General features: G+C 38.5%; 2 protein-coding genes across 4 annotated transcripts in view; both read right to left on the bottom strand.

Moving 5' to 3' along the window:
• SLC12A6 (solute carrier family 12 member 6) overlaps window positions 1-17,997 on the bottom strand; it is a 99,929-nt gene extending 81,932 nt beyond the window's left edge. Inside the window, exons 1-2 of one of the 3 annotated variants that reach the window (XM_045821990.1) lie at window positions 16,773-17,997; window positions 16,384-16,664 (exon numbers count right to left, since the gene is read on the bottom strand). In XM_045821990.1, the coding sequence (XP_045677946.1) occupies window positions 16,384-16,654 (271 nt within the window). In that variant the 5' untranslated portion in view covers window positions 16,655-16,664; window positions 16,773-17,997. Of the gene's footprint in view, window positions 1-16,383 lie in introns of all 3 variants that reach the window. The other 2 variants (XM_045821991.1, XM_045821992.1) reach the window with 2 other exon arrangements.
• A 2,821-nt stretch (window positions 17,998-20,818) lies between these two features.
• On the bottom strand, window positions 20,819-21,625 carry NOP10 (NOP10 ribonucleoprotein). Its single transcript, XM_045822878.1, has 2 exons — window positions 21,502-21,625; window positions 20,819-21,205 (listed from the first exon to the last, which is right to left on the bottom strand). The coding sequence occupies exons 1-2, from the start codon at window positions 21,553-21,555 to the stop codon at window positions 21,065-21,067; spliced, it is 195 nt and encodes a 64-aa protein (XP_045678834.1). The 5' UTR covers window positions 21,556-21,625; the 3' UTR covers window positions 20,819-21,064.
• Window positions 21,626-22,793: the final 1,168 nt, after the last annotated feature.

Here is a 22,793-nt window from a genome sequence, read left to right as displayed (position 1 = left end):
AGTAAAATACTTTTTCTATGTCTGCCTTTTAAAAAAGAGATTTTATTTATTTTTAGAGAGATGGGAAGGGACAGAGAAAGAGAAGGTGAGAAACGCTGATGTGCAAGAGATGTATTCACTCCAACTAGGGACTTGGCCTGCAACCCAGGCATGTGTCCTAACTGGGTGACCTTCTGGTTCACAGGCCAGTGCTCAATCCATTAAGCCGTACTACTCAGGGCTGCTTTTTTTTTTTTTAAAGGACATTCTTTAGCAGAATAGGTCTACTTTGAGTAATATTTTCAAAGTACAATTTTACTATACTACACTACCCAATTATGTATTTTTAATCATAGCTAACAACTCATGATAACCAGCATTTTATTTCACTTAACCCATCTATTAAATAAACAAAGACAAGTTAGATTTAGTGAAAAGACTGAACCAATTAAGGGAAAGTCAATGGAAAATAATTTTCCATTGACATAAGGATTCTCTATCAAATTATAATACATTGTTATACTATGAAAAAATGTCATAATATGAAAAATCAACCAACTTTACAGCAGATCATGTATTTACTTTGAGAACTGTATTATACAAAAACTATACAAATAATCTAGAACCACACAATTTCATTGCTGAAATGATTCTGAAAAAGAATCTAGTAATTCCATGCTAAAAACATATCCATCATGCAAGAAAACTCTAAATTAGCAGTGAGCAAAATCCCTGAAATTAAAAAGCCACATATAGCCCTGGCTGGTGTGCCTCAGTGGATTGAGTGCTGGCCTGCGAACCAAAAGGACACTGGTTCGATTCCCAGTTAGGGCACATGCCTGTGTCATGGGACAGGTTCCCAGCAGGGGGAGCGTGAGAGGCAACCGCACATTGGTTTTTTCTCTCCCTCTCATTCTCCTTCCCTTCCCCACTCTCTAAAAATAAATAAATATATATATATTCTAAAAGCCTCATACATTTTGAAAACATAAATTTTACCAAATGTCACTGTTCATTCTTGAGAGTATCTTGTAGATATGATGTCAGCTTCAGAAACATGACATCTTTTTTTAAATAAAAAATATAATGTATGCTATTAAAAAGCTGGAAATGTAAAATAGAACAGACTAGATTTCATGAGCACATACAATGTAGACTTAATTCATCTTATCTGTCTACACCTTTTCACAGAATTCTCTCTCAAGCTCTCTCTCACACACATCCTAAGGCAAAGTTTTATGCAAGTACCTTAAGTGTTCATGTGCATGTGCACACAGGCCACACAAGTTTAGTGGGAGTGCTGAGCAGAGAACAATGGATTTGCTTTGGAAACAAATTCAAATCTTCCTAAATGAACCTCTCCTAAACTCCTACAGTTTGAAGACACCATTCAGAGAGCTTTATTCACTATTGTGACCCTTAACCTTTAAAATTATAACCAGTTAATATTAATAGTTTGTGCTTATAGTATTTCGTTTATTAGACATAGTAAAGAAAGTGAAATTTCCAAGCTACTTGGAAAGCTACTTCCAAGCAGTTGTTCCTAATGAAAATAACTTACTAGTTATTATTTCAAAATATTTAGGGTGGATATTCTTATTGAATTGTTGCAACCACTAGCCAGCAACTAAATACAAGTAAAAACTGACTATATTATACTTTAATTTTCTTGATCAAGGTAAATTTATAAATAACTTTTAGCTACAAAGGTTAATCATGTTTTATCCTCAGCTGCAAATTCTTAATATGCTTTGTTCTATAAATCTTTATGACAATCAAATCTGTAATAATTCATCCTATTGAGAGAGATGTGTTTGAGAGGCAAAAGATCTGAATTTCTTTAAAATATCTAACTTCATATATGGAGTTATATGAAGAGAGAAAAGAGAGCATATGTGCCAGAGCAGAGATTCTTAAGAAAATTATCAGACTTGCAAGAAAGACTAACCCACCCCTACTCAGATACTCATAATTCAAAGGACCACTGGTAGGGAAACACTACCCCACATCCCCTTGAACGTGGTATAATTCAGGTTAGGCAAACATGAAAGGCTGTGAACCATTATTTTAGAACAATGCTTTGCAAATTATTTCTTGTAAAGGACTATTTTTCTTTAAATTTCCCATTCATTGTGGGCTAAAGATTTTGTAAAAAAAAAAAAAAAATAAAAGTGAATTACTAGAAATAAAATATACTATGAAATATACAAAACATAAGTTTCAATTTTTATTATTAGGTTCAACAGACATAAAACTGCTCTATCAAACTACCATACAAGTTCCTATAAAATGCTCAGTTTCTGAGCTTATCACCTTACAGACAGGTAATAAACAGCTAATGGATCAGCATCCCCTGCACAGTACACTCTGAATAGCTCTGTGTTAGAGAATGTTGTGAGATAATTTTACTGAAACAGAATGAGCAGTTCACTATTTAAATTTAGAGCTATAGCTGGAGCCTGAGAAGTAAACTGTCATTCTTTCTTTTTTTAAAGATTTAATTATTTATTTTTAGAGAGTGGGGAATGGAGGGAGAAAGATAGGGCGAGAAACATCAATGTGTGGTCGCCTCTTGCACATCTCCAACCAGGGACCTGGCCCACAACCCAGCCTTGTGCCCTGCCTGGGAACTGAACCAGTGACCCTGTGGTTTGCAGGCCAACACTCAAACCAATGAGCCACACCAGCCAGGGCAGACTCTCATTCTTAAGTAGGAGAAGTATATACATTTCCTTTTTTACCATATTCAGCAAACCCTTCTTTCTCCCTCAGATACTACAACAGTAAATATTAGTTTAATATATGAAAATGGTCACAAATACTAAATTTTACCTTACTATGTAGACAATTATAGAAAAAATTAAATGAATTAATCATTTTGGTGAGGACCAACTACCATGGATAACAGGGACATAAACTTTCTAAATCTCAAAATTATATGACTACCTATGAAAATGGATTTTTATAAAATGGCATCAGTAATAAATATAGTATAATGTATTGGGGGCTAACAACTGAAACATAATACTGTTGATAAAAAAACAACATTATTTTCTGGTGGATCATAATATTGTAGAGTAAGGAAGACAAAGAGTTCTTCAAATCAAACATCAGGAAAATCTCATGCTTTGCTGAGACTGAAGAAATTATGCATCTATTCAATATATATGTGAGTGCCCAATGTGTGCCAGGAAAGAGGAATGCAAAGGAGAACAAGACACTGTTCCTACCCTCAAGGAACTTGTGATCTTATTATCCAATTAAGGATATAATGAAAGGTTGCTTCCAGCACTTGGCTATTGTTAATTGTGTTGCTATGAACATTGGGGTGCATAGGTTCTTTTGGATTGGTGTTTCAGGGTTCTTAGAATATAATCCCAGCAGTGGAAGTGCCAGGTCAAAAGGCAGTTCCATTTTTAGTTTTCTGAGGAAATTCCATAGTATTTTCCACAGTGGCTGCACCAGTCTGCATTCACATCAACAATATACTAGGGTTCCCTTTTCTCCACATCCTCTCCAACACTTGCTTGTTGATTTGTTTATGATGGCCATTTCACTGTGTGAAGTGGTATCTCATTGTGGTTTTAATTTGCATTTCTCTGATGGCTAGTGATGCTGAGCATATTTTCATATGTCTCTGGGCCCTCTGTATGTCCGTCCTCCTTGGAGAAGTGTCTGTTCAAGTCTTTTGCCCATTTTTTTAAAAGATTTTATTTATTTATTTTTAAAGAGGGAAAGGACGGGGGGAGAAAGGGAGAGGGAGAGAGAGACAGACAGACAGACAGACAGACATATCAATGTGCAATTGCTGGGGGTTATGGCCTGCAACCCAGGAATGTACCCTGGCTGGGAATCAAACCTGGGACACTTTGGTTCCCAGCCCGCACTCAATCCACTGAGCTACGCCAGCCAGGGTGCCCATTTTTTAATTGGGTTTTTTGTCTTCCTAGAGTGGAGTCATTTAAGTTCTTTATATATTTTGGAGATCAAGCCCTTGTCTGAGGTATCATCTGCAAATATGTTTTCCCATACAGTTGGTTCTCTTTTCATTTTAATGCTGTTTCCTTTTGCCATGCAGAAGCTTTTTAATTTGATGAGGTCCCATTTGTTTATTCTTTCCTTTATGTTCCTTGTTCTAGGGGGACATATTGGTGAAAATGTTGCTGCGTGGAATGTCTGAGATTTTCCTGCCTATGTTTTCCTCTAGGACTTTTATGGTGTCACAACTTATGGATCAAAAAACTATGGCACATTTACACAATGGAATACTATGCAGCAGAAAGAAAGGAGGAGCTCCTATCCTTTGCAACAGCATGGACGGATCTGGAGAACATTATGCTAAGTGAGATAAGCCAGGTGGTGAGGAACAAATACCATATGATCTCACCTTTAAGTGGAACCTAATCAACAAAACAAACAAGCAAGCAAAATATAACCAGAGACACTGAAATTAAGGACAATCTGACAGTAACCAGAGGGGAGGTGGGAGGGGATAATCGGGGGGAAGGGGAAAAGGGTTTTCAGGAACAACTATAAAGGACACATGGACAAAAACCAAGCAGGGGTGGAAACAGGGGAGGGAGGTGGGGATGGCTGGCTGGGGGTGGGGGAGTGGTGGGGGATAAATGCAGATACCTGTACTTGAACAACAATAAAATAATTTTTAAAAATTTCTTGAAGAAATGGATGAATAAAGCTAGAATGTGATTAAAAAAGATATAATAAAGGTAATATAAAACCAGAACTATATATACAACACAGTATAGACATAGAAAGAATCTTGAGAGCACAGCACACTATCACCTTGACCTAAAGTTGTGTCTTCTCTAGAGGAAAGAATGTAGGATGGCTGATGGACAGCCACCTTAATTTGATAGCTACATCAGCCCAAATACAAAGAAGGAGTTACCAAAAGCAGCTGAGTCCTCAGAATCCTGAGATTCCACTGCTACCTGTTGTTTACTATATTGTTACTCCTTATATAAGGCTCCCCATCTTTCATTAGTCTAATGTCATTATAGTCTAGGTATGATAGAACCCCAGAATCACTAATCAAAGAGGTAGCACTGACAGCTATTTCATTTCTGATGTGCACATTTTATTCTTTTATTATGAAATACTTGCTAGATGGGCTTCTAGTCAATACTATAAACAGTATATAGAAAATAAAACTGATATTAAGCAACATATTGTCAAAACTTAACATAATTCCAAAAAAATAAAACTAAAAACACAATTCAAAACAAAATATCCTGGTTTTTACCTCATAGAAAATAAGTCTTTATAAGTTATTATTTCCTCCCTCCCTTGCAACAAAACTCCATTTTAAAATAGATCTACTGCCCTGGCTGGTGTGGCTCAGAGGGTTGGGTGTCCTCCTGCAAACAGAAAGGTCACCGGTTTGATTCCCAGTCAGGGCACATGTCTGGGTTGCCAGCCAGGTCCCTGGTTGGGGGTATGCGAGAGGCAACCACACATCAATGTTTCTCTCCCTCTCTTCCTCCCTTCTTTCCCCTCTCTCTACAAATATATAAATAAAATCTTTGGAAAAAAATAGATTTACTGAGACTTGGGTCCAAATAAGAATATTCATCCAAATAAGAATATTCATTAACTTCAGCATTAACTTTAGCCCTGGCTGGTGTGGCTCAGTGGATTAAGTGCCCACCTGTGAACCAAACAAAGGGTAGCCGGTTCAACTCCCAGTAAGAGCACGGGCCTGGGTTGTGTGCCATGTTCCCAGTTGGGTGGGTGCAAGAGGCAACCACACAGTGATGTTTCTCTCCCTCTCTTCCCCTCTTTCTAAAAATAAATAAATAAATAAAATCTTTAAAAATAAATAAAACCAGTAATTCATACTTTTAGGACAGATTTACTTTTAGGAACATAGAACCTTAAGTTATTTGGACAACATGTCATATTGCTAACTTCCCCCTGCCACTATCTCTTTTCATGTCCCCAATGCCAGACAAAATATTTACAAAAATGTACATAGAACATAGAAAATGCATTTCTTTTATGTTTCCTCTACCATACTCTGTAACTGAAGCTTAATTAATGTTTCAACAGAGACAACTACTATTAGTATAGTAGAGAAAGTGCAATGACATGAACAATGGTATTAGAATCACTCACACCTAGATTCAAATCACTATTCTTCAATGTATTATTTGTATGATCTCGGACAGCTTACTTAACCATATTGGCTTCAGTTTTCTTCTGGATAAGAAATCCTACATTAGTGCAAAAGAAAATAACTTTTTTAGAGTGAAAAACTATCAAAACCAATGAATCTTCAGGAAAGGAAAGAATTAACTTCATCTAATAATCAGTAAAGAACGCTTTGTATTTCCCATTAATTATTAAAACTTTATTTGGAAATTTTAATAATTAACTGGAAAAATTTTAATGATAAACTAGAAATAAATCAACAAAACATAATTTTACATGCATTTTACAGTATAAATTAGCCAGCTATAAAAATAAGTATTACTTCTAAAATTTTTTAAACAGACTTTTAAAAAGGTTTTATTTATTTATTTTTAGAGTGAGGGGAAGGGAGGGAGAAGGAGAGAGAGAGAAACATCAATGGGCAAGAGATACTTTGATTGGTTGTCTCTCGCATGCCCCAGACTAGGGACCTGGCCTGCAACCCAAGCATGTGCCCTGCTGGGAAGTGAACTGGCAACCTTTCAGTTCACAGGCCAGCCAGCACTAGATCCACTGAGCCACACCAGCCAGGGCTAGTTTTTTGTTTTTGTTTATTTTTAAAAGCTAGATGGTAATACTCTCAAAATAATATAAAATAGAATTTCAGTTGGATTTAATTTCTTACAGCTCCTCAAATTGGAAAGGTATATGTGTATACAAGGATTTTTAACTATCAGTGTTTTCTTTTTTAAATTAGCAACATGACCTCAAAGTAAAAGCAAACTTAGCTACTAAAATGGAGAAAATTTACGTTCCACTTTGCCGAAAATTAAAGCTATCTACCCAAATGGTTTCAACTGTAAACAGATGAATGCTATGGAGGGAGTATTTTGCATGAATTGCTCAAGGCCATTAGAAATGTAATAAGGCTTAGCAATGCAGTAATAAAAATGCAAAGCAGAAGTTGCCACTGATTGATTTATCGAGGAATCCAAAGACTGAAACCCAGCTCTAGGCTAAAATAACAGAAATTGTAAAAAGAAAATAAAGAAAAACAAAGTTAGGATTAACACCGAAGCATATCTATCATTTCCTTATAACTTAATTCTGCTTTTGTTTTCTACTTCTGTTACACTTTTCAACTACAAAAAAAAACCCCTCAATTTTAGAAGGAAAACAAAAAGCTTCAGACCTTACATTTTTTTAGTTAAGACATCCAAAGTTAACTTCAAAATTTCAGGTTCTGCATAGCCTCTCAAATTGATTTATACACAATATGAACTTCATTCTGAAATTTTGTTAACTCTAAATTCCACTGATGATTTAATGGTAACTTAAAATTCTTCAAAAGTAAAATGCACCTGAATATCAGAAATGTTTAAAATATGGCAAAAGAATACCTCAGAAGTGAGCAAATATGATAATATTTACTATTAATAAACTATTGTGCTCCTGCAGTTAAAATTAAAGTGCTGTGTGTGTATTGTACTGGGTTGGCCAAAAAGTTCGTTTTGTGCTCATGTCTTCATATTTAATTGCTGGGATTCTACAAAATATAACAATGTACTAATCACAGGGTTTTAATGGGAATATCTTGTTTTCCCATTTACTTATAACACTTCATTAAAATAATACATTGTTTTATACATTCAAAAAACATAATTTCATAATTCCTACAACATAGCTCTCCAAACTTTCATACCTACTGTTAAGAAACATATCACCAAGAACTTAAAACACACATAATTTGCATTATTCTTTTTTGTCAAGGTTCCCTTTTATTTTTAAATTTTTTATTTATTGATTTTAGAGAGCGAAAGGGAACAGGGGAGAGAAAGAGAGAGAGACTGGTTTGTTGTTCCACTTATTTATGCATTCATTGGTTACTTCTTGTATGTGCTCAGACTAGAGATTGAACCCACAACCTCAGCTTATGGCATGATGCTCTAAGTGACCTACCTGGCCAAGGCTAGACAATTTGCATTACTGTGAGTTAACAAGCCCACCAGGTATAGCTGTGCAGACTGTGTCAGGACAAAAGGGCAGGGGGCTGCAGGCTGTGGGCTGAGATCCAGTTTGGCCTTCTCCAGTGAAGCTTGGAAGGGGTGCCTTTTTAGGATTCACACAAAAGTCTTGTTAGTCCACAAGTATTTATCAGGCAGAGAAGACAAAACAAGAGTTCACTATATGAAAGTTTACAGCATAATATCACCCTCATAGCTCATTACAAATTGCCTTAAAAGTCAGCATTAGAAACATTTCCCTTATTCTAATAGCCTTAAAATGGGAAAGCATGACTTTTATGAGGTTCACAGGTCCCTAAGAGTGTCTTCTTCTTCCTTCTTTTCTATTCCAGTACAGGTAATATCAAAACAAAGCTTATGAGAATCTGGAATTAAGAAACATGCCACTGAGAGGAAAAGAATGAAGTGCCTGGTAGGAAGAATTAGTAAGGACACAGAAGAAACCACTATGGATAAAAGACAAGTAGTTGAAGCAATCATTTTACCAATTACTGATATTTAATTGAATTATCTAGAGCATTCTATGACAGACTTCTATGAAAGGAAGCCCTTTCTATTAAAGCACCTTAATTGCAACTCAAGTTTTTAAAACTTTTTTATTACAGATATTTTCCAATATACATAAAAGCATAGAGAACTGTTAAAGGCATCCTCATGCACCTTTGAATCCAATTCAACAAATTATAAATGTTTGTCAATCTTGTTTTGTCTCTCTCCCCTCAACTTTTTTTGGGGGGACGGGGAGGACATTTCATTTCATCAGTAAATACTTCCGTGGTAGGCAGTTAGACAGACATGATGAAGATGATGCACCAGGTACAAAAGAAGGTCACCGGGACAGAATGCCTCAGGTGCCTAGCAACCAGCTTAAAACTGAGGAAACAAGGACCTTACCTCCAAGGTAACCTTTCCTCCCCTGACACACTGTTGGTTATGTGGTTTAGAACCCCTGACTTTTCATATCACTGGTCATGCAGTCTGGACCTTCCCCTCACCTTTCCCCTCCTGGCATGTTGCTAGTCAAGTTACAGATTCCCCTCCCCCACCTTAGAGAAGAAACAAGGGGCCAAAGAGTGGCCCCACTTAACTCTCATGTGAGCCCTTACATGCACAACCACTCTTAAGCATTAATCCCCCAGGACAGTGAGGTCAGTGAAGTTCTGGCCTGCATCAAATACATCCAGGCTTCACCTGTGTTTGAGCTCCAGGCCCAGAAAACCAGCAAAACCAGACAAGCCACACCACAGCTAACCTCAGGAACAGCTGCACTGACTAATGACCTCCCAGCCCTGGTGTTGACCAGTCAGTGGAGACCACAGTTCTGAAAGGACACACCTGGAAAGCTGGTGAATAGTCTATTGAGACCCTCCCCATGGGAACACCCCTAAGATCCTGGCCCTTAAAAGCCCTTAGGATGGCAGACCCAGATTGGCAGTATACTCCCCCACCCCTGTTCTGCACTCACCTTTCCTTTCCCCCTCTTCTTCCCCTCACCCAAGTGCATTACCATTACCTCCCTCTCTCCTAAGCTCCAGGGACCCTTCTTTAGCCTCTGTAACTTGTTGCCTGAGCATATTTCTTCTATAGCTCACTTCATCTATCTCTGTGACTTTCTAAAAAAACATTTTCTTATAGTTTTGACTCTTGCCTCTGAAGTCTTTCTTAGTCAGAACTCAAGCATGGAAGTTGCTGAACCAAGGTCTGGTCTGACTCCACTGGCCTAGCACCTGGTGCCATTTTCACCACAGCCAACATTTTAATATGAAACTCCACAGACAAAGGCTTTACATTACCACAAAGTCATATACCAGTACATATGCAAGAAAACTCACAATAATTCCTTAATATCATTTAATACCAAGTACATGGTCACATTTCCCTGATTATCTCAAAGTGTCTTTTGTCAGTTGTTTTGTTCACATGCGGATCCAAAGTTCACACATTGCATTTGGTTGATACTCTTTATCTGTAACAGCTTTCCCTCCCTTGTCACAACTCTCCCTCCACTCCATGCCTTTTATTTGTTGAAGGATCTAGTTATTCAACAAAATTTCCCATATCCTGGGTCCAGCTGATTGTTTTTATGGTACAAAACAGTATATTAAAAAGTTTAATCATTGGCTATGGAGTATGAAGAAAGGGGAAAACAGCTGTGGTTTATAACCAAAATATTTCAGACAACTGATACTGAAAACCCTTAAAGACAAACCTATTAGAGGATGATCAGGTGAGCCAGGAAGGTAACAAATCCATGTATTTTTATAAAAGTATCCATCTTACTACATTATATACTTACTCTACTCATAGCAGAGTGCCAATGTGAAAAGCATAGTGTTCAATAACCAGATGATATTAAAAGTATATTTAAAAGAAGGGTCATGATCACCTGTGATTGGCAATACAATGTAATTCACTTATTTTGGTTTAAGATAAAAACTGTAAGTTTCTTTTGCAAAGTATTAAAAAAGTGGTTTGGTACTCTGAAACATGTTCTTATGTAAAAAAAAATAGCTTCTGAAGTTTCTTAGTCAAACATTATTCTTACTAAACCCTAGCAGGAGAAACTGATGAGACCTATTGATAATACAGAATTGGTAGATCAGCCAAGTAGGCTAAATGTCCATGTGTAATGTAATGATTTCAAGCACAGATCAACATTTTATAAGACCTACTGACATTTAAGGGAAAGCCTGCTGCTTTATTAACTTGGTGAACTTCTGTTCACCCTTTAAAACCCAGCTCAAGTGAGAAAGTTTTTAGCATGCATGTAGCATTAATCACTTTTTCCTTTTGAGCTGTGGTTTTCAACTATGATTTTATCTGAGAACAAGCTGAAGAACTTTTAAAAACTACTGATGCAATTAAATCAGAATCCCTGGGAAGGAGGCAGAGATTTTTTTTTTTTTTTAATATTGCTAGATCATTCCCAATATACAGCCAGATGAAGTATCACTGCTTTTGTAGGTACATTTCATTTATCTTTCTCACAGTATGTTTTTAATTTTTGTTTATATTTATCTGTTTTTTTTCCAATGGATCTTCAACTCAATACATATTTATTAAGTACGAGTTATGTGACATCACCATTATTCTGGGTCCTGAAGATACAGAAACAATGTTGTATCCCTGTCCTCAAGAGAACCATACAGCCTAACTGAGAAAGAGAACATGTAAACAAAACATAAATTAAGTGAAATAGGTGCTGTATAGTAATAGTCTGTATAAGGGATGTAGGGAAATAAAGAACTACTCTATTTGTGTATGGAGTTGAATCAGAAAAGTTAACTCCTTGAAGGAGGGACTTACTTTAATTATTTTTGCATTTCTAACACCTAACATTCATTGCGCCATAAAAACTTGGTAACGGTGAGTCCCAAAGTTGGTATACACAGAGCTCCTTGAATCAACTGGCTTTTACTTTTACTCCACTTCAGAAATCCACTCTCAAGGCTGCACAACATAGCGTGTTAACACAGGAACTGCCCCTCCTCTGAAACCATTAACTTCAACATTCAGCTGTCTGACTTCAGTGTTTTATCCTTCCACATCTTTCAGAACCACTTTACCTCATCAATTCCTCCAGCCTGTTAGCATCTCCATTTTACCTCAGTTCATCATTTTCCTCTGCTGTATTTTTCTATTGCATTATTCTGAAATGTGCTGTATACCTCTATTTTTGTATTTTATTATATATTTCTATTGTTGCATTTACCATACAGCATTATAATTTATATGAAAATGGGTTTTCTTTCTCTATTAGACTGAAACTTTCCTTAGAACAGGTATTAGATTCTTTTTATCAGTACTGCATTGTTAATACCCAGAACAGGACCTGGACCCATAAATGCTCAGTAGATGTTTGGTAAAGCTCTGATGAAACGGTGTTCTGTCATTTTCACCACTATGGCTGAGCTCTCCAAAGGCTGAAACTATATCTTACCTGCATATTTACTGTAACATCCTACCAGAGTGCCTCACACATACTGGAACCTTTATTGAACTGTAAAAGGCTAAAATGTATAAGGCATATAAAAATATGTTCCCCGATCCTTTTTGGTATTATTATTTTAACAGTCATTTAAGACAACCAAATGGTTAATGAGGCAAATGTAATAATGTTCATCCTAGCAGAGGCAAAATTAGGTAAACAGAAAGCACTGGATAGAAGCCAGGAGGACCATGCTTCAGTCTTGGCTTTGCCACTCCGTGATCTACAAAATGACCATCTCTGTAAACCTTAGTTTCCTCATTCATTAAAATGAGGTATGACCAGAATTCAATTCTTGATTATCTGAGGTTCTGTAACATGCTATGTGCCTCTTAAAAATTTTTTACTATAAAAGTGATACACTCAATGTAAAAAGTTTTACATATTCTTCTGAATTGTTTAAATTCCTACTTTCCATTCTACTTTCAGAACTCTCCAGAGAAAACCACTCTGAACAGTTCCTTTTGTACCTTTAAGACATTCTTCATGCATAAGCAAATACAGTGCTAAGAGTCTTGATTTTATTTATAAACTGGACAGTCCCATACATTCTAATGGAACCCTAACACAATGAAAGTAGACCAAGTATTGGGTTGACCAAAAAGTCCATTACGGTTTTTTTGTATGATTGCTCTAGTAGTGCTTAGTTGTCTTTAACTTCATTTGAAACAATTTTGTTAGACTGTATCGTCACAGCTGTCATATCAGTGTGCATTAAAAAAACATCAAAATTGGTGAATTTTTTTTATTTTTTAAACTGTTAATCATATCCCCTCAATGATTTTATTTTTATTTTATTTTATTTTAATTTTAAAGATTTTATTTATTTATTTTTAGAGAGGGAAGGGAGGGAGAAAGAGAGAGAGAGAAACATCAATATGCTGTTGCTGGGGGCCGTGGCCTGCAACCCAGGCATGTGCCCTGACTGGGAATCAAACCTGTGATGCTTTGGTTCACAGCCTGCGCTCAATCCACTGAGCTACGCCAGCCAGGGCTAAAATTGGTGAATTTTTGTGCAGCTATTTTAATACTGAAGGTAGAAGAAAATACACAGCATTTCTGGCATATTATGCTATATTATTTCCAGAAAGGTAAAAAAGCAACTGAAATGCAAAAAGAGATTTGCATAGTATATGGAGAAGGTGCTGTGACTAATCAAATATGTCAAAAGTGGTTTGCAAAGTTTCTTGGTACTATTGACATTTTGGCCAAATAATTTTTTGCTGGGGGGCTGTCTTATGCACCGGGAGATGTTTAGCAGCACCCTTGGCTCCACCCACTAGAAGACAATAGTGGTAGATAGCTGACATACTCAAACTATCCAAATCAACAAAGTTATTGATGAAAATAAAAAATGTGTCTTTTATTTTACAGAAAAAACATAATGAACTTTTTGGCCAACCCAATATTTATACTTTGATAGCAGAAAGATAATTACCTACTTTCAAAAGACCGACAGCAGAAAAAATTAAAACACAGAAATAAGTATTTAAACCAGTGTGCTTTGGCAGATAGGGCTCAGTGGATTGAGTGCTGGCCTGCAGACTGAAAGGTTGCTGGTTCAATTCCCAGTCAGGGCACATGCCTGGGTTGCGGGCCAGACACCCAGTTTGGGGCATGCAAGAGGCAACCGATTGATGTTTCTCCTCCACGCTGATGTTTCTCTCCCTCTCTTTCTCCCTCCTTTCCCCATCTCTAAAAAAAAAAACAAAAACACTTCCTTTGTCACCCCCACCTTGTGCAATGTAATGGGAGTAAAAGGTATATAAGAAAAGAAACTTAAGGTGGTAAGCTTCTCTACAGGAAGAAATATGGGAGGCATGGCGATTATGGGGAAAGGATTGAGAATCATACTAATATCAGAACCATAGAGGCATAAGTAGAAAGGGCCAAAATCACAGAATTCATCATCGCTGGTGTGGCTCAATGAGCTGAGCACTGGCTTGCCAACCAAATGGTTGCTGGTTCAATTCCCAGTCAGGGCACATGCCTGGGTTGTGAGCCAGGTCCCCAGTAGAGGGCACACAAGAGGCAACCACACATTGATGTTTCTCTCTCCCTCCCCCTCCCTTTCCCCTCTTTCTAAAAAGAAGTAAATAAAACATTTAAAAAGGAAAAAATCACAGAATTCTAAATATTAAAATAGGCAACACAATTCTGAAACATACTACGGGCCTAAAGATAGTCAATTGTAGAAAAGGAAGTAGTAGTTTTTCTATACTAACTCCAGCCCAGAGACAAATGTAGATTACATATATCCTTCATTTTCTTGACAACAGCATTCTTTGAAGATCTCCATCTAACAAGGGCATTATGAAATCAAAGGTGAAATAATGATATTTATAGCCAGTTCCTTCTAATGGCAGGGAAAATATATGACGAGATGACAGTTGTAGGAATTGTAAAAAAAAATTAAGAAAGAGAAAAAGCAGGTCATCCTCAAAGTAGCAAATCAGTTTCCTGAGAATATGGGGGAAAGTGTGATCCAATGGCTAGACAGTTAATTTCCCTTTCATTGGGTACTATACAGTATTTAAACATTAAGGACTGTGTTAGATACAGAGTCAAGTTCTAACTTCTGTACCCACCTAAACAACACAGATTTCACCTAGACATGTCCCCAATTTTATCCCTATAGTATAAATCAATACCATTCTGGACTGTAAAGAATGCTTACAAGTAAGATAATATCCGGGACAAGGATACTGTTCTGCAAAGCTAACACATTACAGAAACAAGCCCACTTTTTAAAGCAAAATACAAATATAATTCCATAACATATAAGCCACAATTTAACAACACTTAACTATAAATTACCTAATGACAATTACAGCAATTAAAAAAATTAACAAACTTAAAGTCTTCACCTGGTATTTTCTAAAACCTAAATACAGTAAAATAAATAACTAAAACTATAATTTAATGTTAATTTGGGGGAAAAGACATTTTTTATTTCATAATGTAATTTAACACTGTGGTACACAGTGTAAAGTTAGTCAATTTGAAAACAGTTAAGTTCAGGAACCAACCTGTAATACCTCCATTAAATAAATGATTCGTTGAGGATAAGTGAATTCTAGGACTATAAACTTTACCAAATCTACCTTGTCTCCAGACATTTAAAAATACAAACAGAAATAAGGAACTAAAATCATTCTGGTTTCCTGCACCCTTTAGGTTAGGAGGAGCAATACTTCCTGACGCTAGAAAATGGCAAGTCAGCCTCGCTTTCACAAGTCAGTGGTTGAAGCTATTGTTTTCAAATTTGGGCAGAATATCATTTTTAGAGTCTAAAATTCCTAAAAGAAATTTTCATATCAGATATATCTATATTAGAATATAGAACAAAATATATAAAAATATAAAACTAAATATGTAAAGCAGTACAGCAGTTCTCAAACTTTAGTCCTAAACATGTTCTGATCTCTCCACTCACCTCTCTCTTCCCACTAAATCCAATGAAAACTTCCAGGCTAGCCAAACAGAAATTGGTTCAGGAGGCTAAAAGTCTGCAGTGGTCAATCTAAGTCAGAAGTGGCTTGTGTGCTAGCTGCTTCCTGAGTACAAAGGTTCAATACTCAATACATTCTAATTAAAGTTCCAAGTGAAAAATTTATGCAGGAATCAGGTCCTAAAAATCTCTTTAGAATTTCTCTATTGGAAAGAATAGCACACTGGATGTAATCTATCCAGCCTCACCTGGAGTGAACTTAGCTACCTGAATCACTATCTCTGTAAAATACAATTTTTTAAGGCCCTGGCCAGGTAGCTCAGTTGGTTAGAGCATCATCCCAATACCCTAAGGTTGTGGGTTTGGTCCCCAGTCAGGGTACAAAAAGCAATCAATGAGTGCATAAATAAGTGGAACAATAAATCAATGTTTCTCTCTCTCAAATCAGTAGATTAAAAAAATTAAAAAGAATTGTGATACAATATCTGAAGTCTTTGTAGGAAAGCCAATAACTAATATATGATCAATACTCCTTGTAAGTGGCCTTTAAAGCAGACTATAAAAGTTAAAGCCCCCAAAGCTATCTTAAGTCAAAATATAACCTTCCCACATGCAAATTACTACTGCAGGAGCCACTATGCTAACCATTTCAAACGGTTCCTAGGCATCTCAACAAGAGGTACCCTGGTTCCTGATTTCTGTATAAAAGAAAAAATCGATTTCCCAGAAGACAGTCATCCTTGGTAAACAAACCAGTACTGAAATAATCCTTTATCTGTGTTTCTACTTACCTTCAGTAACATCCTGGGGGTTGGAAGTCCGGTCACTGGCTGGATCCAATGCCACAGTTGCCAGTGAAGTGGTGGCTCCAGACATTTCACTCATAGGCTCACTACGGCTTGTTTCAGGCACACTTTCCCGGGAGCTAAATCTTACTCGGGAACTGGATCGAGAGCTGAGGTCTGGGCTGGTGTCTGACAAACCTGGAATATCATCGATCTTTGTTGGTGTCACCATGAACCGAACTGAAGCCATCTTGGTGGTGGTTTCTGGAGGATGCATTTTTCTTTTCCTTTATAAGGGCAAAGAGAAAAAAAAGGGAAAACCAGCAAAAATCCTTCCTCCTATACTAGCTGCTTTTGATCTCAAAAATAGAAAACTTAAAAAAAAAATCAATTACCTTTATTTATACCACAGAGCCCAAATAAGAATCTTTATACTCAGAATTCAAGCAGACTGTCCTAGAAAGTGCACTACCACTAGCTGAAAAATATTTTTTTAAAAAAGACAAAACGATGCCAATCTCATGTAACTTTGTTCCTTCAGAATGAATAGCTATCTAGCTATGTCTCCTGGTCCAGAGCTACAGGCTCAGTGTCATGGCCTTAGAGAAGCAGGTGAAGCCTTTCTCCCCTCGACCCTCAGGTTTCGGCCAAGGTAGTTAGTCCTTTATCTGGTAAATGTCCCACGGTTTTAGTTGAGCAAAGTGTGCACAGGCCCACCCTTATCATGCAAATATAGCAGAGAGATTGCAAAACGGTGTACACTGGCCACCTGTTGTATATCAGGTGAATACCCCACAGGTCTGGCTGGGAGGAGGTGTGTGTAGAGCCACCCGAGGTTTTTGAGGCCGATAATCCACTTGGGTCTGGTGGGAGAGGTGCGCAAGCATAACGGGAAAAATATCCCACACTAGAACAGAGGAGAATGAGAAGAGAAGGGTAAGCGGAGGAGGATGCTGGGGCAGAACGGATTTCTGCCTCAGAGAGGTCTGCGAGGGGGTGGCCCGCCTGCTGTTCTCGCAGAAAGGTCCCGGGTATCTGAGAAGAGTCGCGAGCAGATCGAGACACCTGACTGCAGCTATGGGTCGTGGCAGGTCGTTGCTAGTCCATCGAGCTCAGGGTCCGCTCCTTGGGTTTCTCTTGCGTGTGACAGCACGGGCCACCCCTTCACTGAGAGACGCTTTCTCCCCTACCAGGTCCCTGGCGTAGGTCAGCCCCTCGCTGTTTTCCCCTGGAGTCCTAGCAGAAGAAGTGACGGCCTCGCAAGCTGACACTAGCTATTGCAGGAGGGGGCGGCAATGAGGGGAGGAGGAGGTCGCAGGCACGGGATCCCGACGCCAGCTGACATGCGGTGCGCGCGCAGCTGTTGTTTACAAGCCGGTAACTGTTTCAGAGCCGCAGCGCCATCCTGGAGGGCTCGGGATGTTTGGAAGGCGCCCCCTCCCCAGCGAGGCACCCAAGTAGCAGTTACGTGACCTCACCGCTCCCCGCCCCTGGTTTGGTGGGCTGTGCCGGAGCCGCTGCAGCCCGTTTCTTCTCTCTGGGCTTATTCCTCATTCGAGGTTAACGGTCCATGAGAAGTCGGGGAGCGATTGGAGGAACTGTCCCGCTGGTGTCCGGAGCCCCGCCCAGCCTCTGCCGCCCGCAGACCTGACGGAGACGCCTGAGCGCATGCGTGCTCCCTGAAGTCGCAAGGGAGCTGGCGGGTGAGGGGCGGGCCAGGCCGAATGTGGGCGGACCGGAGCAGTACGGGAATTGTAGTTCAGCGTTTGGCCCTGAGCTACCAGTGCGCCACACAAAACAAATCCTTTTCTTTCTAGGTCCTGCTTTCTTGTGTCTACTGACTGTGGAGGGACCTCGGGAAGCAGGCACTGCCTCTTGCCCTTAGAATCTCAAAACTCCCTCTTTAATAAAGAGCGTCTCTGAAAACTCAGGATTTTTTAAAAAATTCACAGCCCTCCCACTACCATATATCTAGGTTTGACCCTCCATGAAGTATTTATGCAGAGATCTAGTCTAAAGCATTTTACCAGCGATTTTCAAATGGTGTGCTGCAAGAGCCACACTGGTGTGCCACAATAATCCTAAAGCATGCAGTACCTATTTAATCAGGGGCCCTGACCTCTTTTCCCTTAGATTGTCAAATAAAAAAAAATGACAAGAGCCAACACAACAGCCATCCAGTGTGAATGAATCAAAATTCTATTTTTTTGTCAGATTGGCAAAAAATATATTTTTTGGTGTGCCAAAAAATTTTAGTAATTAGTTTATATGTACCATGAGATGAGAAGGGTGGAAAATCACTGCATTGTATCCTCAAATTTATGCACTCTGTTACATTTTCACCCTTTTTCTGTGCTTCAAACAAAATGCTATGTCCTTCAGAAAGTATACATCGCTTAAATCATGTATTTATCTATTAAATATGTAGTTTGTTAACCATACCTAATAAAGATGGAAAAAATGCTATCTTCACTTTCTAGTCAGACTGAACATTCCATTAACAAAAATGCTTTTATTTTAAACTTAAAGATACTTTCTCTGGACTCCATTCCCAGTATTTCCCCTACTATTGTCACCAGGATATTTTTTGTAGTATGTTTACTTAACGCATCAATAGGTGTTCAATATGTTTTGGTTCATCAATGCTTCATTTGAGAGAAATTTCCTGTAACTTCATATATGAATACACACACACACTACCTATATATATACATTTCCTATATACACACACACACTACCTAATATAAATATACTAAACCTTTTAAGACTCTTCTGTTTCTGGGCATGTCTCAGATGTTAATAGCTAGGGGATGTCTTAACGAAAAAATCCTTGGCATATTCAGACCAGTTTGCCTTTCTCTTCTACTTCAATTCAGAGTATTTACAGGTGGAAGTCTTTTTAATTCAGTCTATACAGAACATAGAATGGACCAAAATTAATCTTTTTTGGGGGGGCAGTAAATTATAAAGATAGGATTATAGTCAACTTTTTTTTTAAATTGGACGATTTCATTAACTGACTTTGGTGCTTAAGAAACTTCCATAGATCTTTTTTTTAGCCATTTGCAAAATTTTTAATATTTCTTCCATCATTATCCCCTTAACAGAACAGGAAAACTCTTTAAATCTGTCAGATCCATTGCTAAAAACCCCATAAGTAAATGGGCTAAGAAATAAAAAATTGCTCAACAGGAAAAAACTATTTCTCTATTTCTGTAAGTTAAAGTAATTAATCTAAAAATCATGTCTTCTGTTAACTATAACCCAAGTTTAGAATTTTCTTTCCTCAGCAGTCAACAACTATGCTGAACTTTTCTGCTGAGATGGTCAGACATCAGATTCCAAGAGAAACGTATCTACCCTTTTCAGGGCCAGTCTTAACAAATCGAATTTGCTCTGACTTAAGTTACATCTGCTTCTGGAATCTAGAATTTTGATGCAATAGAAAAATATTGTATAATTAGAAAACGATCTCCACAGATAAAGTTTTTAAATTTGTGGCATTAAGCAAACATTCAAATCCAATGTCGAAAGCCACAAATGAGAAGATTGGGAAATGAATGGATTAACCTGACAAGGAGAGGTACTGTAGAAAGAAAAGCAAGCTAGCATTTTTTGAGTGCCCATATACAGTACTTTGCCTCATTTTCCCTTTAGTGGAATTGAATGAAAAATTTATAGCTGCCCCATGACAGCCACTCCAGTTCTCTGAAATCTCCCAGGTTTTGTTGTTGTTAACTCCCAACAGTAGCTTGAAAAACAACAAAATCCCTCCTTCAATCTCTCATATGTCATCTTTTAAATTAAGATCCACATAGTGTTCCACATAGCAGCCAGCTGCCAGCGAGTTAAGTTAGGTGTATGTAAGAGGGCAAAGCCTTGATGGAGAGAACTAAAAGCCTGGGAATATTACCAGAGGAGTAGTAAGTACACATAAAGGCATTCCCCTTCACAACAGTTGGACAACACTGTAGATATATTAAGGTCCACCACTGAACCCTATCAGTTTTAGAGTTAAAAGAAAACTTGGAAATGATGAAAGTGGGACTAAATAGGTTAAGTGACTTTCTTAAAGTTATACAAAGAGGGGAGAATCCTGGTCTCCTGACTTCCAAATCACTGCTTTTGCTCTACAATATGGCTATTATTTATCAAACAACGCTTTCATTTTGAGTCAAAATGTCAAGTGTCAATAAATTACTTGTATTATCACAAGAATATTTTTCAGTGAATGCTGACAATTACACAAAAGTCTTTTTCGACCTTTCCTTCCCTTCCCCAACACACTCCTATCACTAACAGTACAGCACTACTGCTAGAGCAGCTACTTAAGATATTCTTCCAAGCTTACCCCTTGTTTTACCCTTGGGTAACTCTTCCCTTGTATCTCTCTCGTCTTTTCTTAAGCCACTCTTTTCTTCCCACAACATGTGAAATGAGAGCTCTTTCAAATCATTTTAATAACCTGACAGTGAGGCAAATATAAAAAGCAGATTCAAATTTGTTCCATTTAAGGCGATACTACCATGATTGAGTGGCATATGCATGATCAAAGGTAATGATGACACCGGATTCCAAAAAGCAAGGGTGGCTAGAAGGCTTCAAGGCTCACGAATTGAAGAGCTTGGTTTAGGAAAGTCTCAGAGGGGTCGCAGGCGGCAGGAAAGACATGAAATTTAAGGGACCCTCAGAGTACAGGGCGCGGTTGCTGGGTCATCAGCACCTTGAAACGTTTCTTGATGGTGATTCGGTGTCTAGAGTATTTGTCGTCTGGGGAGAACCGAGCAGGATGGGCCGAGCAGGTCTGTTGTCCCGTAGGGTCCAATTTCTGCTCGAGGAAGAAAGAGGGAACATAGACTCAGTACTGGAGTGGTGAGAAAACTCAATCACTGGCGTCATAAGGGAGATGGAGGTTGGGACCGGGAGGGGAAGGCGAGACAAAGGGTAAAGAGGAAGACAGGAGAGGCGCGAAGGTCAGAACAAGCCTGCACTCCAGCTTCTGCCGCGCCTGGCTTCTGGGCTTTCTGGTTTCCCTTACCCAGCTGGGCAACTCGGTGGCTGGTTTGAACCTCTCCCACCGACATTTTTCGCCATGCCCATTTACACCCTGTTCCCTCTTCTCACCTTCAGGGTATAGATCCGGTCTCCCTGTTCATTGAGGTAATACTGGAGAAACATGACCACGCTGAAGCTGGAAGTTCCAAGCCCGTCCGCAGGTCAGTCTAACTGACGGCCTCACGTGTTTGTCAACTTCCTTCCGTTATAGCCGGCAGTCTCTCTCAAGGCATGCTGGGAAAGGTAGTTTATTGTAGGCCTTTCTCCAGCTAGGCAGAAGGCGGCGCACTAGAGCAAGGACTTGGCCCAGTTGCAACCAAGTTGCAACCTTGCAGGCCTTGGAGCCAGTTGCAGCCTTGCAGGCGTTTTAAGACACATGGAATGTGCCCATTGTGTGCCAGACATTGCTAGACTTTACAGGGGGATAGGGATGGATGTGCGTTGAACTTTAGTGAACAGAATCCTGTCTTTATCTCAAAGTACACACCCATTACCAGGGCGGTGGTTTTCTAGTGCGTGGAAAAACAAAGGGGTCCAGGATTCAGAGCCCCTTTACCTTAGGGAAGAAAGAAAGTTTTCTTTCCTCCCCTCTTTTACATCCGATTTCCTCGCCCCGTTTCAAAGTATTGGCGGTAAAGAGTGCATGACGGGTATCCAATATTCTGTACACCAAAGAGAGCGTGCAGTTATGTTATGAAACCGGTGAAGTATGTTTTAGTGGTCGAACCAAGATTCAAGCTCAGGTCTCTATCACAAATTCAGCGCGCTTTCTTATAGTGGTGAGTACCTAATAATAGCATACTAAGATCTGTCTTCTAGGGGTATTTCGAATATTTTAAAGAACGGAGAGATTCTCCTTATAGGATTCTTCTTTCTAGTTTAAAGAAATGAAAATTGGAACTCAGGTAACACTACAAAGATGATCGTTCCGTATTATTTATAATCGCAAAAATATTGCAACATACATTAAATTTTCTAACCAGAAGAACCTGAAAACTTTTTTTAAAAAAAGACTATAAATGTAATGGTACAGGCGTATTTACTTGTAGTGCCTGAAATAGCTCTGTAACGATTCACAAGAAACATAATATTGGTTCCCTTGGGACAAAGAACTCGGGTTCCAGGGGAGAGGAGTGGGAGGGAGACTGTGATATACTATTTCGTATACTTTTACTTTGGAACAATGGTAATGTAGTACCAGTGAAAAGTTTAAAATTATTGAACAAAGTTTTAAACAACAAGATAATTTAACAGATAAAAAAGGACTTTTTGGTCTTGATATTTTAGGCTAAATGCCAGTTTTTGCCAGTGTGGGCTTTTCAGCCAAGGTCTAAGGCTGAGCCTTCCGTGGACTGCAGAGC

The sequence above is a fragment of the Phyllostomus hastatus genome, unplaced genomic scaffold, assembly GCF_019186645.2.
Source record: "Phyllostomus hastatus isolate PE091 unplaced genomic scaffold, TTU_PhHast_1.1 phas_scaffold_501, whole genome shotgun sequence".
Taxonomy (NCBI): domain Eukaryota; kingdom Metazoa; phylum Chordata; class Mammalia; order Chiroptera; family Phyllostomidae; genus Phyllostomus; species Phyllostomus hastatus.
Note: the sequence above shows the minus strand (reverse complement) of the source record. Positions and strands in the feature narration are given on the sequence as shown.

Bases quoted from the DNA above. Each gene is read 5' to 3' on its own strand.
- NOP10 (XM_045822878.1), bottom strand. From the start codon at position 21,555: ATGTTTCTCCAGTATTACCTCAATGAACAGGGAGACCGGATCTATACC. The intron at 21,206-21,501 runs GTGAGAAGAGGG...TTCCTCGAGCAG, and splicing joins ACCGGATCTATACCCTGAAG to AAATTGGACCCTACGGGACA.